Raw genomic sequence first — 15315 nt, forward strand, 5'->3', positions numbered from 1 at the left:
TTGTAATTGGTCTTCATTTTTTATTTGTGTTTTTTGTTATTTAGCTTTTTATTCAGCTGCTCTCCAGTTTGCAATTTCAACAAGTATCCATATTACCCTAGCAACACTGCACTGATTTGAAAAAGAGACTGGAATATGAATAGGGGAGGGACTGAATAAAAATTCAACAATTCAGTTGTAGCCTTAGTGTATTCATTATTTAGATGGGGGTCAGTGACAGTCAGAAGAAGATGGCAAAAACTTCAAAAACTATAAAAAAAAAATTAAAAAAAGACAATGGGAAAAGTTGCTTTTTAATTGGCTATTTTATAAAATACCAAACGTTAACTTAAAGAAACCATCCCTTTATAGGGTGTTGGCACACAAGGCTACTGGGGGAGATTAGTCGTCCAGTGACAAATCTCTTCTTCGGGTGGCTAATCTCCCCTAAATGACTTCCCACCAGCTAGAATGTAAATTGCCAGTGGGATGGCATTCTAATCGATTTGGCTTTCCGAATTCACCGGAAGTTTCCTCGTGAGGCGACTTCAGAAAATGGTGTTCCGAGTGTCATCCTGACGGCGATTTACATTCTAGCCAGGGTGAAGGTATTTAGGGGAGATTAGTAGGGATGGGCGAATTTGATCTGTTTCAACAAATTCGCCGCCAGCGAAATGTTGCCGCCGCCCATTAAAGCGGCGTCAAGAAAATTGTTGCACGTCGAAAAAATGTACTTTTTTTTTTTTTTTTGACGCACAACACCATACAAGTCTATGGGTGTCATTTTTGCAGTGAAAAAATACGCCCATCCCTATAGATTGGCCCTGAAGAAGAGGCGATTTGTTGCTGGCCGATTGATTTCCCTGAGTAGCCACTTCTGCCACCTCCCTAAATGAAACCCAGGGATTCTGCTCAGCAGGGACAAAGATAAATATGTATCAACTAAATGTATCCATTTAGGACAGTTTATAGAGTCTGCAACCTCCCCCCCCACAAAGCTTCTTTAGAAGGTGAAAAAGTACACTTTACACTTATATATTAGAAAAGCATTCACACAGAAAATGGAAAATTAGGGCAGAGGCACACTGGCAATTTCGGGGAGACTAATTGCCTCTTCTTTGGGGCGACAAGCTCCCCCAACTGCCTTCCGCCTGCTATAATGAGAACACCAGCGCTATGGCACTCGCGGCGATTCGATTTCCAAAGTTGCCTCACGAGGAATCTTCGGGCGACTTCGTAAATCGAAATGCTGCAAGTGTATTGCTGCAGGCGATTTTTCATTCTAGCAGGCTGAAGGCAGTTCGGGGAGATTGTTGCCTCCGAAGAAGAGGCGATTAGTCCCTAGGTGACTAAATCTCTCCGAATCTGCCCATGTGCCCCTGCCCTTAATTGGAAAAAGTCTTCATTTCTGGTGAACTATCTGGAAACCAACTAAACTGAAAAAAATGTTGGAAGCTGAACAGCCCCTAATTTATGGACACCAGAAATTAACCTTTTTTTAAATTGATTAAAGTATTGGCTTTGTTTGCTTACTTATAATTTTTTTACTTATAATTTTGCCATAAAGAATTTGCGCAAAGCTTTTACATTACCCATCTGACTCCCTGTGCTAGCCTATGAGGGGGCTGCCATATTTGTGCAGCAGGAGTCCGTTAGCATTAGCAACTTAAGACTTCTCGGCAAAAAAGATCAACATGATCAATACTTAAGTTTTAATGTACATTCATATTTTAAAACTTTTTTTTTTTTTTTTACCGTCTGTATCACTTTAAGAGAGAGCATGTACATTTTCCAAGTAGTACTTGGAAAGGTAACTAACGTTTAAATTTACTGGCGAAAAATAAGCATTCTCCAATTCTTGGCATTTTGCAAACCTCTACCGTTAAATTAAATTATTTTTTTTGTATATCACCGTAGTATAAGTGTTTTATGGGCTTTTCTGTATCCGCAATGGTGGCAAAATTGAACGTGCATGAAATTTTTATATTCTGGCCACAAATGTGATACTGTGTATTGGTCCTTCCTAGGGGTGCTTTTGCCATGATGCAAGGTAAGAACCCTTTACAAGGAGCAGCAAAAAGACCTCCCAATAACATTACAGCATGACTTTTTTTTTTTTTCCTTTTTATTAAAAAAAAAAAAAATCTTTGTACCCACCAATACTGGATTTTTTTTATTCTAGTGCAAGGTTGAGCAAGCAGCACCTCCCAGGACAAAAGTGCTTACTGAATGAGCACTAATAGTAGGGATGCACCAAATCCACTATTTTGGATTCGGACAAATACTGAACTCTAATTTGCATATGCAAATCAGGAAACCGCACACGGCTTAAAATTTTACTTCCTTGTTTTGTGATAAACATTTTAGGGATTCTGTTTGACCAGGCACGTATTCGGCCAAATCTGAAACCTGACGAGAGAGGCCGAATCCTGGATTCCTCCTATTTAAATCTCAACTAGTTGCGAGTACACAGTTTGCTGGGGGTTGGGATAAATGTTTTCACTGTATCGCTACCATACACTCTGTTTGCAAACCATACTGCATAGAACAGGTAAATTAATTGGTGAAGTTTCAATTCATGTATTCGAAATGCAGAAGTTGTACTTAAACAAAACCCTAACTAATTTTTGTGTCCCTAACTAATTTTTTTTTCTGTAAATGAGGCCCATTGGCCTGTATTAACCTATGTCAACTAATGCAACAAATGTCCTCCCTTTTCAAACAAATCCGACAATATTTGTCTACGTATAACAGGGCCAACTGCAACAAAGCCATTTTTTTCCCTGGTCAAAGTAAACTGTCATCTCAGCAGTTTACGAATACACAGTGAGACGAGACAACGTGGCTCCAGCTAGTACATATCACAAAAAGGCACTTAGAATACACAATAAATATGTAAACATTTGAATGTGCAATGTATATGCAGAAATTGGATATATACATGTGTAAACCTTTAGAATTGTGCAAATAAATTAGCAGTTCACAAAGTTAAGTTCACAGTTCATGTGTGTCTGGAATGTAGTGGGAGGGCAGGCAATGACTGCTCACTTTCACTTGAATTCGGAGAATTACATTATTTTCACTACCATTTTTCCTTTTTAATCCTTTTTTTTAAAAACGCAAAGTGATCCCTTTTGCTGTATTATACCCTATGTATTGTAGGATCCTATGTTCTTTCATGCTGAGCTACTGTGTTCTGACTAAGCTCCTTTGAATTTGTAAATCTCCTGCAGTCTCATAAATTGCAGTGGTGGTCAGAAAGCAAATTTAACAAATGAAATATATGGTGGGCTTATAAGGACAGCCAAATTGCACTGGTCATACAAAACCACTCAGTTTGGTAGGATCATATGTAGGAAGTGTGAGCCCTTACAGTTATGCTTTGACCAATAAACTCAACGTGTGCCCAACTAGGGTGCAACGATGTCTTGCCAGAATCATGCTTGGTTCATTGTGCATGAGTTAACCTGCAAAAAGGCCACATATAAATTATTTACAGTTTTGTATGAAGCTGGTTTCTTGAGGAGGGCTCTGGGTGGGAATTAGGCTTGTGGCCAGTTTAGGTGGAATTGTTTAGTTCTGCATTTTTAATACAGGAAATCCACACTGACTATTTTTATTCAGATTTTGTGCAAAATTGCTGCAATTCAGATCTTTGTTCTTTGAGAAAAGTACCTTTGCACGTAGTAATGAAAGCAGTGGGGGTCTGTTTAACAAAAGGATATCTAATCAAGCACAAATAAGGGGCGTGTAACACAAAAGCCAGCGACCCTTTCCAATGCAAATTAAACTTGCAATTCTTTGCCGTTTTTATCATTTAAGTGTCGGCTTAAGGTCCACTATCAGATGTAAACAGCCTTATCTAACAAAGGTATCATTACATTCTGAAATTCTCGGTATGCAATGTGTATAGATCAGGCAGTGAAATAAGGGACTCTTAGCTAGGGACACGAGGCTGATTTCAGGCATTGCACCCTTTTTGATTTTCTGGCAAATGGGTAAACATGTTGCCCACTAGCCACTGGTTGGGTATCACTGATCTATACTAGTAGCAATGATGCACACTACCATTTTTCAGTTCCTGTATATGAGCCATCCATCTTTTTTAAGGTGGCTGGATAGGAGAGAAATTCATTTGGGAGCTAATTGCTTCTAATAGTGGAGTCTTTCTAACTGAGTAGACTGTGTGATGAAAATTAACCTTTTCACTCTCTGATTACATTTTCTCCTCTCTGTTCAGGGACAGACACACAGTGCAGCTCCAGCATTGGTAAATAAAGACATGGATGTGAGGTAGGCCATTCACACTAGCATACAATGCAAGTGGATCACCTATCATAACAAACTGGCGACACTGTGCAAGAGATTGGAAGACCACAGCAGTGGTCATTTATTCATAATAACAAAGAGTAATAGTGCTTGCTCCAACCCAGCTGCTATTATTTATCAGCACTGGGCACATTTGCACCAGGGAAGTAGCCCATACTAACAACCAGTGATTCGAATTTTTTTCAGCCAGTTTCAAGTAGAACAATAAAAGGAAACGGCTGATTTCTGCTGGTTGCTATGGGTTACTGCCAAGGTGCAAATATGCCTAGTGTTCAATGACTCTGTGTCATGGAATGTTGAGGCTATAGCCTCAGTCCAAGTAACCTATATTTTTTTCACTCTCAAAGTATGTGTGACAATAAACATGTTAAATGGGGACCAAAGGATAGTGATTTGTGTATGGGCCTGAATGGGGTGTGTGTGTGTGTGTGTGTGACCTCATTCAAAATTTCATGTTTAGGTGGTGGTCTGGCCTACACTGAAACAGGCCAGCTTTGCATTGCAGATAATATGTGATTACTGTCACAAACGTTTTGCTGTTACTAAGGGGTGCAATTGACTTCAGCAACGGAAAGGCGCTTACTCTGTGATGGTAGTTACTGAGGCGCTCCCCCAATGAGGCGAGCAAAAATGCCGCTCCTGGTAACTAAGAGCCGAACCCAGAAATTCAGCTCTTCTAGTGCAGAGAGCGCAATTGCGCTCTCTGCACGTGGGATCGGCAAAAATGAAGGCGGCAAATTGGGTAGGATCACCCCTGTGTAGTTAAATTTATTTTTCTATTCTGCCCATCTTCCAGTCTCTGTTTAAGCCACTGGTTGCTAGGGTAAATTGGACCCTGGAAAGCAGATGCTGACCAAAAAGCTAAATCCTTCAAAATCCATAACATTAAAACCAGATGCAAATTTTCTTAAACTTACATATTAAAATAAATAAAACTTGACCAACAGATTTAAGTGATCTTGCCAAAGTGAAATCTGTATTGCCCATAAATATTGGTCTGTGTGCTACCACAGATATCACCTGACCAGAAACAAGGCAGCTCTAATTGTCGGAAAAGAGCAGTTCCTCAGTGGATTTACCAACATGTGCACTGGAAACTGCTTGATTCATGGCACACAGTCCCTACATAGGCACATTGTGGCATAGAGCAGTCAAATTGATATATTCATAACAGATGTGGTTAGTATTGAGAGTAAAATATTGATATCAGGAAAAACAATAGATGGAGTTGGCTCTGAATTTGCTAGGAGGGGAGAAAAAAAACATAAAATGCATTTCAGTGTCTGTCAGGAGTTAGAGGCCCTTAATCTTCTGCCTGCCAACAACGTAGCTCCTACGTTATTTAAAAAAAAAAAAAAAAAGGCTTTAAGTGTCAAGAACGTAGGAGCTACATTCTTTGCTAAATTTTTTTTTTTTGCTTTTCACTCTTTTGCATTTATATACAAGCTCACATACACATATGCACAAATTTATAGACTTTTATAGCTGTACATTCATGCATACACAAACACGAATGTATATGTGCTTATTTTGCAGTATCTGGAATTACAGAACTCGTATGGGGTGTCTTCTTTCTGGGGCCCCTATACGCCACATACTTAGGTGTACCTATGCATATTGGGTATCAAACTGTTCAGTGGACCCAAGACTTTCATGTTTAGGATGTTTTATCTTGGTATATAATATGTGAGAGATACAATGCATTAGAGTTGGGAGTATTGAGGAGATTTTTGTTTGTCATAAAAACTGCGAAATATAGGAAAGCTTTGCGGCTTGGTACTTTGGTGAAGAAAAACGTGCATACCCATTTTAGATTTGTCAGAATGTGTACTTTCCAAAAATATATGGTTTTCTGGGGTGAACTTGCATTTTTGTACTTTTGCCCCTCATAAAATGCTGTAAATGTGTCAATTTTGCAGTATTTGGAATTCCAGAACTGATAACTCGTATGGGGTGTCTTCGTTCTGGAGCCCCTATACGCCAAATACTTAGGTGCACCTATGCATATTGGGCATCAAACTGTTCAGCGGACCCCAGGCTTTCATATTTAGGGTGCTTTATCTTGTTATATAATGATATGTGGGAGATACAGTGATGTAGATTGGACACTTTGAGGTAGAACATTAGGAAAGAATTGCAACTTGGAGTACAAATATGTATACCCATTTTGAACTCGGTAGAATCTGTTCTTTCCAATAAGGTGTCGTTTTTTAGGGTAAACCTACTGTTAGTGGAATTTTTTGCCTTGAAACCAGATGTATGCAGTTTTGTGGAGCGGTGCTTTGGAAATTTGGTAGTTTACTGCTTTGGAGTTTCTGATCTATAGAAGTGAGAAATCTCCAAAAAACTATATATATATATATATATATATATATACATACATACATACATACATACATACATACATACATACATACATACATACATACATACATACATACATACATACATACATACATATATACACACATATACATATATACACATATATACATATATACACATATATACATATATACACATATATACACATATACACATATATACACATATACACATATATACACATATATACATATATATATATATATATAGCGTTCAGGAGACACAGAACTTTCCAAATCTGCCATGTTCTCGTGAATAAAAAAAAATATGCTTCTGATGTGTTTTTATCATGTGAAACTTTTTATTTTATACATTCTATCATATTTTGAAAGCTTAGGTTGTCCTGAGAAAAACAATACCTTGTTTTCGTGGGTAAACTAAGACCCCTCCAGGAAAGTCCCCTAAAGTGAAAGAGCAAAAAATGTTCAAAAACGGTCTGGCAATAGACGTTTCAACTTGGCCAAAATGGCTGGCAGTGAAAAAGTTAATATGTAATTACACCTAGTTATGCTACTTCATGAAATGATTAGACGCATAAAACCAATAAAATTTTTTACTAAACTACTGCATTTCACTGCCCTGGCTGGTAAGAATGATGATAATGTGACAGAATAAAGACAAGGCTGCTATATTTTCCCCTAACCCATTAAGAGAATTTGTGCGCTTATTTAATAATAGCACAAGGACACATCCTCAACCTTCCCAGCCCCGCCATGAAGAGCAGCCTAGCACGATGCAGAGAGCTGCTTCCCGAGCACGTACTAAAGAAATAGTGTTGAACACGTTTTATGTGAAAGTGCAACATGAGGCGGCAGGAGCAGTCGGTGTAGTAGCTGCACAGGTCATGGAACAGAAAGGCGTTAGTTCAAGTTTAAAAACCAGACGCCACTAGGCTTGTGTCACATGGAGCGGAATGTCCCGCGACCTGTTCTATATTGAGCACAGCCTATTCCCGCCATCAGCCACACATATTAAGTAGGCTCGTCCGCGCATTTAGCCATTATCTTACGGTTGGGAAGGCTTTTAGCAAATCACGACCACACACAATAAGGTGATGGAAATCATGGCGCCATTAACCGTGCTGTGCGTGAGGTAACAGAGCCTACACCCTCCCGAGGCGGGGCACGCGGCAGCCATGATGCACATGAGTCACAGGGGTTACTGGACCTTGTTGCACAATGTAAAACCATAAATGCACAGTTGGCGCAGTGTTTCAGTCTACATTGATATTGCTGAATTATAGCCGTCCAATCTACGGCTACAGAGTGAGTGTAGAAGCTGTCGTTTAGTAAGACAGTGTTGGTAGGAAGCTTATGACGCACACTAGGGAGTGCCACCCTTCCTTTCGCCCTAACTTCGTGATAACTCGCGCGTTTCACTCAACAGCTGCATCCGCCCTAGTGCTACTGGGAGTTGTAGTATACAAGACGCTTACAGGCTGAATGTTCTGTCAAGACCCCGCCTCTAGCACTTTGGGAATTCTGGACTTGATGATGTCATGGTCAATCCCCGCCCAGTAGAGGCGGCTATATAAAGGGTGGTTAAGGCCCGGTTCGCTCTCTTCCTCACCGGGTCTGCGGCGAGTTCTAACGTAAGTTTGCAGAATTGATGATGGAGCGGGACGTGATCGTGGGATTGTTTGAGTGACTAGGAAAAGATACGCGTTCTGTTCCACTGGTATATGTGGTTTAGTAGATCGTGATGCGTTTCCTATGCTGTGCTTATTTTATGTCTGGTGCTATGCGCGAATTATTGACGGGGTTGTTTGGAACCATGGGCCGCTTTAGATAGAATTTTTGTTTTTCTAAAGCTGTGAATTTTTTTTTCTGTTTTTTTTTTTTTTTTTTTTACTATTTTTGTAACACGTTTATGGAGTGAAGTGGCGCGGAAGGATCGTGAGTGATCAATACCCGGGCATGTATCAAGTATAATGTGTTAGGCTTGTGGCCTAGCTCAATCCGCGCTGTATCCGGTTCTGTACAAGCCATCCTCCATTCCTTCATCCGCACTTGGCTTTAGGAAGATGTGCTTTATGTGATCACTGGGATATTTTGTTGAATGGGAACGCCAAATGGTCGGCAAGTGAATGAGGATCCGGGAAGGAGCGGCGCAATGTACGGGAGGGGGGTGGCGAGGCGCACGCATGGAATTAAATGTCACTACTAGATCGAACTCTCCTTCCCTGGTGAACGTAGTGGGACAGTCGCACCTTAACTGCGGCTTATTGTCTGACTCTGGCATTGGGGCCTGGCTTGCACTACACGGGCTAGTGCTGACGTGTATCACCTCTCCCAGTCATGGCTGTACTACGTGTGCCAGCGGTTACTGCAGTGTATATAGGAAACACTTACTAAATCCTTATTAGTAGCCCTGGTTAAACTCGGACTCGCAGCCACGCGGTCTCGGCCCCTAAATATGAATATTTTTCGTCTTTGAGCAATAATTGTAGACTGGGTTTTCTGTTCTACCATAAAGATGGCGGCTGAAACTTTTTTTTTTTTTCCCTTCACAAGATGGAGGCCGAGTCACAAGTGAGGAGACAAAAGAGCTGGGAGCTGTTACTTGCAAGGCCTGACTCGTGCACCAGGGGGAGTAGAGGCCTCGCTCTTGCCTTTTCTCTTCCATTTGTCCAATGAGACATTCATCGGTGCAAAGTTCTAGAATGGTGGTGGGTGGGGCTGCTTTAGCTTCTCCAGTCCTTGTAACTATTGTGTAATGCCTGGCAATAGCTTGCCTTTTTTTTCTTTTTTTTTTCGTGACTACATAATTTTATTTTTATTTCTTTCTAGTATCCACCGCCAAACATCTAATCCACAATGGGAAAGGAAAAGACTCACATCAACATCGTTGTCATTGGACACGTAGATTCTGGAAAGTCCACAACAACTGGACATCTGATCTACAAATGTGGTGGTATCGACAAGAGAACCATCGAAAAGTTCGAGAAGGAAGCTGCTGAGGTAAATATAACTCTTTAAGCTTCTTGTGGCAGTTCTATAGTCACAACTATATCTGTATTTTAGTTCTACATGTGTTGATTTAGCCATGTACACTATGTACTTGACTCTTGTTTGGGTTGTGGTAAAATCCACCTGCTTTGAGTGATTAGTTTAATGTGCTAAATATGGTGACTGGAGGTAGAGTATAAACTGCTGTGTGCCAGGTCATTCTTGGCAGAAGCCTTGTGTAAGGGCTGGTTACTCATCATTACTGAACTTTTCAACTAACAGATGGGAAAAGGCTCCTTCAAGTATGCCTGGGTCTTGGACAAACTGAAGGCCGAGCGTGAACGTGGTATTACCATTGACATCTCCCTGTGGAAATTTGAGACCAGCAAATACTATGTCACTATCATTGATGCTCCTGGACACAGAGATTTCATCAAGAACATGATCACTGGTACTTCTCAGGTAGGGTTTTTTTTCTTATTGGTTTTAGCATAAACATCCATAAAATAAAAGGGGAAAAAATAAGTAAAATACAAAGCCATATGTTGTAACATAACACATCATAGTGGAATGGTTCATAAAGGTAATGCAAAATTCAGGTTGTCTGTCTTGCATGTACAGTAAGACCATACATACATTTTGTGGCATACAGGTCCCCAATTTGTTCCCTTGCTAGAAGGTAGTTTTATTTAACGTCCACTGCAGCTTTGCACTTAATATTGATCAGATGAGGCATGTTTGCTATTTTTTAAGAGCAGATAAGTAAACATAACTTTCCTCTTGTAGGCTGACTGTGCTGTCCTGATTGTTGCTGCTGGTGTTGGTGAATTTGAAGCTGGTATCTCAAAGAATGGACAAACCCGTGAGCATGCCCTCCTTGCCTACACTCTGGGTGTAAAACAGCTGATCGTTGGTATTAACAAGATGGATTCCACTGAACCCCCATACAGTCAGAAAAGATATGAGGAAATTGTAAAGGAAGTCAGCACATACATCAAGAAGATTGGTTACAACCCTGACACTGTTGCCTTTGTACCTATTTCTGGATGGAACGGTGACAACATGCTTGAGCCTAGCCCCAATGTAAGTAGTGTGGCAGTTTAGGTTACTTACAAAATGTAGGTCTACATGCTGTTGGCATACCCTGTTTTTGAATACACATTTGTTTCTTTAGATGCCATGGTTTAAGGGATGGAAAATCACCCGTAAAGAAGGATCTGGCAGCGGAACTACCCTGCTGGAAGCTCTTGACTGCATTCTGCCACCTAGTCGCCCAACTGATAAGCCTCTCCGTCTGCCTCTGCAGGATGTCTACAAAATTGGCGGTAGGTAGCTTTTGTGCTTTGTCTTCATATGCTGCAATGTTTCAACTTTGCTTACTTGGCATGCTTTACACAGTTATAAGACCAGACACCTGCTTTGTTTTTTTTTTTTCTCTAATGTATAAACCATTTAAAATTTCTGTTATTGGAAGCAGTTTCTTCGTGTAAGTTTAACTGCTTATGTGAAACAACTCAATCAACTGCAGTAAATACTCTGTAGTTTATCAGGCATAGCTGTCCCTAGTTAACAACAGAACTATAAAGCATTTGACCTGTATATCCTGTTGCTACAGCTCAAATGTTTTGAATTATAAATCTGTTATGTCCAGCGGTTAAAATGTAAAAACTGTGTTAAGAGCTCATTGTTTAGCCTAGACCTGAGGTGATCTGCCACCACATAGGTTTAAGCAGTGCTGTAATATTCTAGAATGTCCTCATCACGTGGCAACTTTTTATGTTTCAGGTATTGGTACTGTACCAGTTGGTCGTGTGGAAACTGGTGTCATTAAACCAGGCATGGTGGTTACCTTTGCCCCTGTTAATGTAACAACTGAAGTGAAATCTGTTGAAATGCACCATGAAGCCCTTACTGAGGCCGTGCCCGGTGACAACGTCGGCTTTAACGTCAAGAACGTTTCCGTGAAGGACGTCCGTCGTGGCAACGTTGCTGGTGACAGCAAGAATGACCCACCAATGGAAGCTGGTTCTTTTACCGCACAGGTATGAAGCTGCTTTATGGCTAAAAGAAATTCACATTCCATAGCTGACTTGAGTAAATTTTTAAAAGATTTCCATAACTAACATGTTTTGATGTGTTAATAGGTTATCATCCTGAATCACCCAGGCCAGATTGGTGCTGGATATGCCCCTGTGTTGGATTGCCACACTGCTCACATTGCTTGCAAGTTTGCTGAGCTAAAGGAGAAGATTGATCGCCGTTCTGGTAAGAAACTGGAAGACAATCCCAAGTTCCTGAAGTCTGGAGATGCTGCCATTGTTGACATGATCCCAGGAAAGCCAATGTGCGTGGAGAGCTTCTCAGACTACCCTCCTCTTGGTAAGTGTTTTTTTATTTTATTAAAATAGTGTGATATTATCTTGTATGATACCTGTTTCTCTGCAGGCCCTTGGTTAACTTTATTTTTTTTTTCCCAAGGTCGTTTTGCTGTCCGTGACATGAGGCAGACTGTTGCCGTAGGAGTCATCAAGGCAGTGGAAAAGAAGGCAGCAGGATCTGGCAAAGTCACAAAGTCTGCTCAGAAAGCAGCGAAAACCAAATGAATATTTCCAGAGTCTCTCACCTCAGTCATAACCAGTGGTGGAGGATTGGTCTCAGAACTCTTTCTATCAATTGGCCATCAGAGTTTAATAGTAAAAGACTGGTTAATGATTACAATGCATCGCAAGAGCTTCAGAAGGAAAAAAATGCTTGTGGACACATTTGTTTGTGGCAGTTTTAAGTTATTAGTGTTTTAAATCCAGTAATTTCTAAATGGAAGCAAATTGACCAAAATCTGTCACCAAATTTGAGACCATTAAAAAAAGTTGAAAAGATAACAGCTTTTATATATTTTTTTTATATTCTATCAGTAGGTGTACAATGATTGGTGGTTGAATTCTGTACATCTATTCTTTGCATCTAGGGCATATAACATTGCTGCTGGTTTAATTGCATATAAAACTTAAGTGCTTATCTAATGGCACAATTCTGTAGTGTGTGGGGGGGGGGAGTGGGTTGTTACGTCTTAGCTGGAGAGACCAAAGGTCCCCATAGACGCGACGATTCTTTGGTGAACGCTGATTTCAGTGCAGTCTGAGCAATCCATCAAATTATCGTGCAGTTAGTGGGATTCGAACGATCGTACATCTTACGATTTTTCGTCCGACATTTGTCAGAAAATTGGTAAGCCAAGTTTAAAAATCAGTCCCAGTATCTATGTTTGCAGGGCCAAGCAGGCAGCTACTCTTCAGTTTTTGCTGGCAATATCGCCTGAAATGATCTTTTTAGTTGATGGGACACATCGTACATTTAAACTATCATTTCGAGATAATCTTCTCACGATAACGATTGGATCTTTTAAAACATCTTTACATCTATGGCCAACTCAATGGCTGTTCCTCACAAATGGTCAGGGTGGTTAAACTGCTTATAACCATCAGCTCCAGAGCTCCTTGATTCTGTTTTATTCTACCAATAATCATTGCGATTTATAGTCATGTGTTACCGTTACTCGTATCCAAGGTATACCTAGCCCTGACTTGTGCACAGTAGAGTGAAATTTAGATTGTGCTCAGCCATTTGGAGAAACTGGTAACCATTAGCATACCAAATGTTCTCTCTGCAGGGGTGGTTAAGCATAGATTAAACTCAAACCCTAGAATCTTTGGTGTTGGCACATAGTCCATTTAAAGGACATGTCAACCCTTAAAACAAGATTTTATTCAGTAAAAAGCCTAATTGAATTAGTCACATACCTAGCATTCCAGTCCTTTTTACGTTAACAACAAAGGAGCTTTGTTGATTTAAGTGTCCTGCAGGTTTCCTCCACGATCTGCCACTCTCCCCCCTCCCTTCAGAATCAGCGCTGTTGCTTGGCGTTCTAAACATGCGCAGTTCCTCATTCACAATTTAGCACATGCGCAGTGCAGGGAAATCAGCGTCGGAAAAAAAACTTTGTGCCGGAGCAACACTGACCTGATGACACGCCTATCCATGCTATCCACCAATCTCGCAATAGCATTGGCGGTTGCTCTCTGCTCCCCCAGCTCCTTGCTCATATTTCTGCTGCTGACTGCAGGGAGCTTGGAAGAGAGCCAAAGTCTTTAACTACTTCACTGCTTCAGAGGGATAAAAGATCTATTGGTGTACAGAAACTCTTACCAGCGTTCGTTTCAGAGGATTGTAATTTTTTTTTTTTAATAAAGTCTTTTTGAAAAGTTAACATCAATGAAGAAGTCAGGCGGGCGGGATTTTCGGTGCATGCGCAATAAATCAAGAAAGTGAATAGCATGGACAAAATGGCCGCGCGGGGTAAAAGCTTAGATCTATGAAGATAGAACGCGATGGTACAGGGAACAGGAGCAGAATTTCTGTGCGCTAACAATGTGGTTCGGGTTGGGCAGAGGTAACATTTGCATTCATACAAAAAGTATAAAAATGGTTGACATGTCCTTTAATGATTGTAATTCCTGCACCTATAGTATGTAAGGCAATAGCAGTGTAACATGTAGGTACACACAACTAAGTGCATTACCAGCAATGCTTATTGGCATGACTAACTTGCCATTATTGTGGTCTGTCCATGTAGAATCTTTCCATGCCAAGTATATTCTACAATTTCCAGCAAACAGAAAAGTGATCCATTGCAGTTCATTGTGCTAAAAAAATTTGACTGCCTGGTTTTCCAGACACAGTTGTCCAGCAATATCGGGCCCTACGCTTAGCAGGTTTTCTACAACAATGAATTGCAGTGACAGATTCTGCATTGGTGGGAGTTAGCGTTACACAGGAACCATATAAAAATGGTATTCACTAATTTTGACAGTTGCTGTCACTTGAATGTTTCTGAAATTGAAGGACCTGTTTAAAAAGAATAGCTAGGCTGATATACACTGGGCATTTCTAAATCTGGACAGTAACCCATACCAACCAAACTCTAATTTGCTTTGTTCCGCCAGACACAAATGGAGAATTTCATTGGCGGCTATGGGTTACTTTAGTAGAGGCAGATATTGTGATATGCCAGGCTTTCATATGTTGAGACACCGGTGCATAAGAATTCAGAACATAAGGTGACCAAAAAGTTGCTGGAATGAGAGCCCTATGCACGGTCTGTGCGTAAAGCATTTTTGCATGTCCCTAACCTAGATGACCTTTGAAGTTTCTGCTACTGTACATACCTTTCCCTTGAAACCACTCCAACACGCATAGTCTTGAAGTAACGGATCCAAAGCAGTAGCCTATATCAAGCCCCACACTTTGCATCACATACTATAGATGCTTCAGAGTATTACAGAAGAATAGTTTCCATGAGCAAGTTTGTCCCTTTCTCTGTATAGGAGCATCCCTTGCTACATCAGCCAATATAAAACCGGAGACTGGTAAGTGGTACCCTGCTGATTGGTTGCTATGGTCACCAGAACATTGGCCCCATATATTCACCTAGAGAAATCTGTATTGAATGGTATATTCATTCTGCTGTTTACTTTTTTGCCTTCTGCTTTTTTTTATGGATATGTCAATCATCTTTCCTTTACAAATGATCAACAAGCCATCTACATTGAGTTCAATTAGTTCAGCCCACTGTACATGGACTTCAGGGATCTGTTATCCTCTATACAACATGTCTACA

At 40.5% G+C, this 15315-nt stretch overlaps 1 protein-coding gene across 9 annotated transcripts in view; it reads left to right on the forward strand.

Annotated features, from left to right (window-relative positions):
* Positions 1-12520, forward strand: part of eef1a1.L (eukaryotic translation elongation factor 1 alpha 1 L homeolog) — a 31258-nt gene extending 18738 nt beyond the window's left edge. For 3 of the 9 annotated variants that reach the window (XM_018240571.1, XM_018240576.1, XM_041563127.1), the window contains 7 exons: positions 9483-9653; positions 9924-10103; positions 10428-10724; positions 10816-10966; positions 11427-11683; positions 11786-12020; positions 12120-12520. In XM_018240571.1, coding sequence (XP_018096060.1) covers positions 9510-9653; positions 9924-10103; positions 10428-10724; positions 10816-10966; positions 11427-11683; positions 11786-12020; positions 12120-12244 — 1389 coding nt within the window. In that variant the 5' untranslated portion in view covers positions 9483-9509 and the 3' untranslated portion in view covers positions 12245-12520. The other 6 variants (XM_018240569.1, XM_018240577.1, XM_018240570.1 and 3 more) reach the window with 6 other exon arrangements.
* Positions 12521-15315: the final 2795 nt, after the last annotated feature.

Source organism: Xenopus laevis, chromosome 5L, assembly GCF_017654675.1.
Source record: "Xenopus laevis strain J_2021 chromosome 5L, Xenopus_laevis_v10.1, whole genome shotgun sequence".
NCBI lineage: Eukaryota > Metazoa > Chordata > Amphibia > Anura > Pipidae > Xenopus > Xenopus laevis.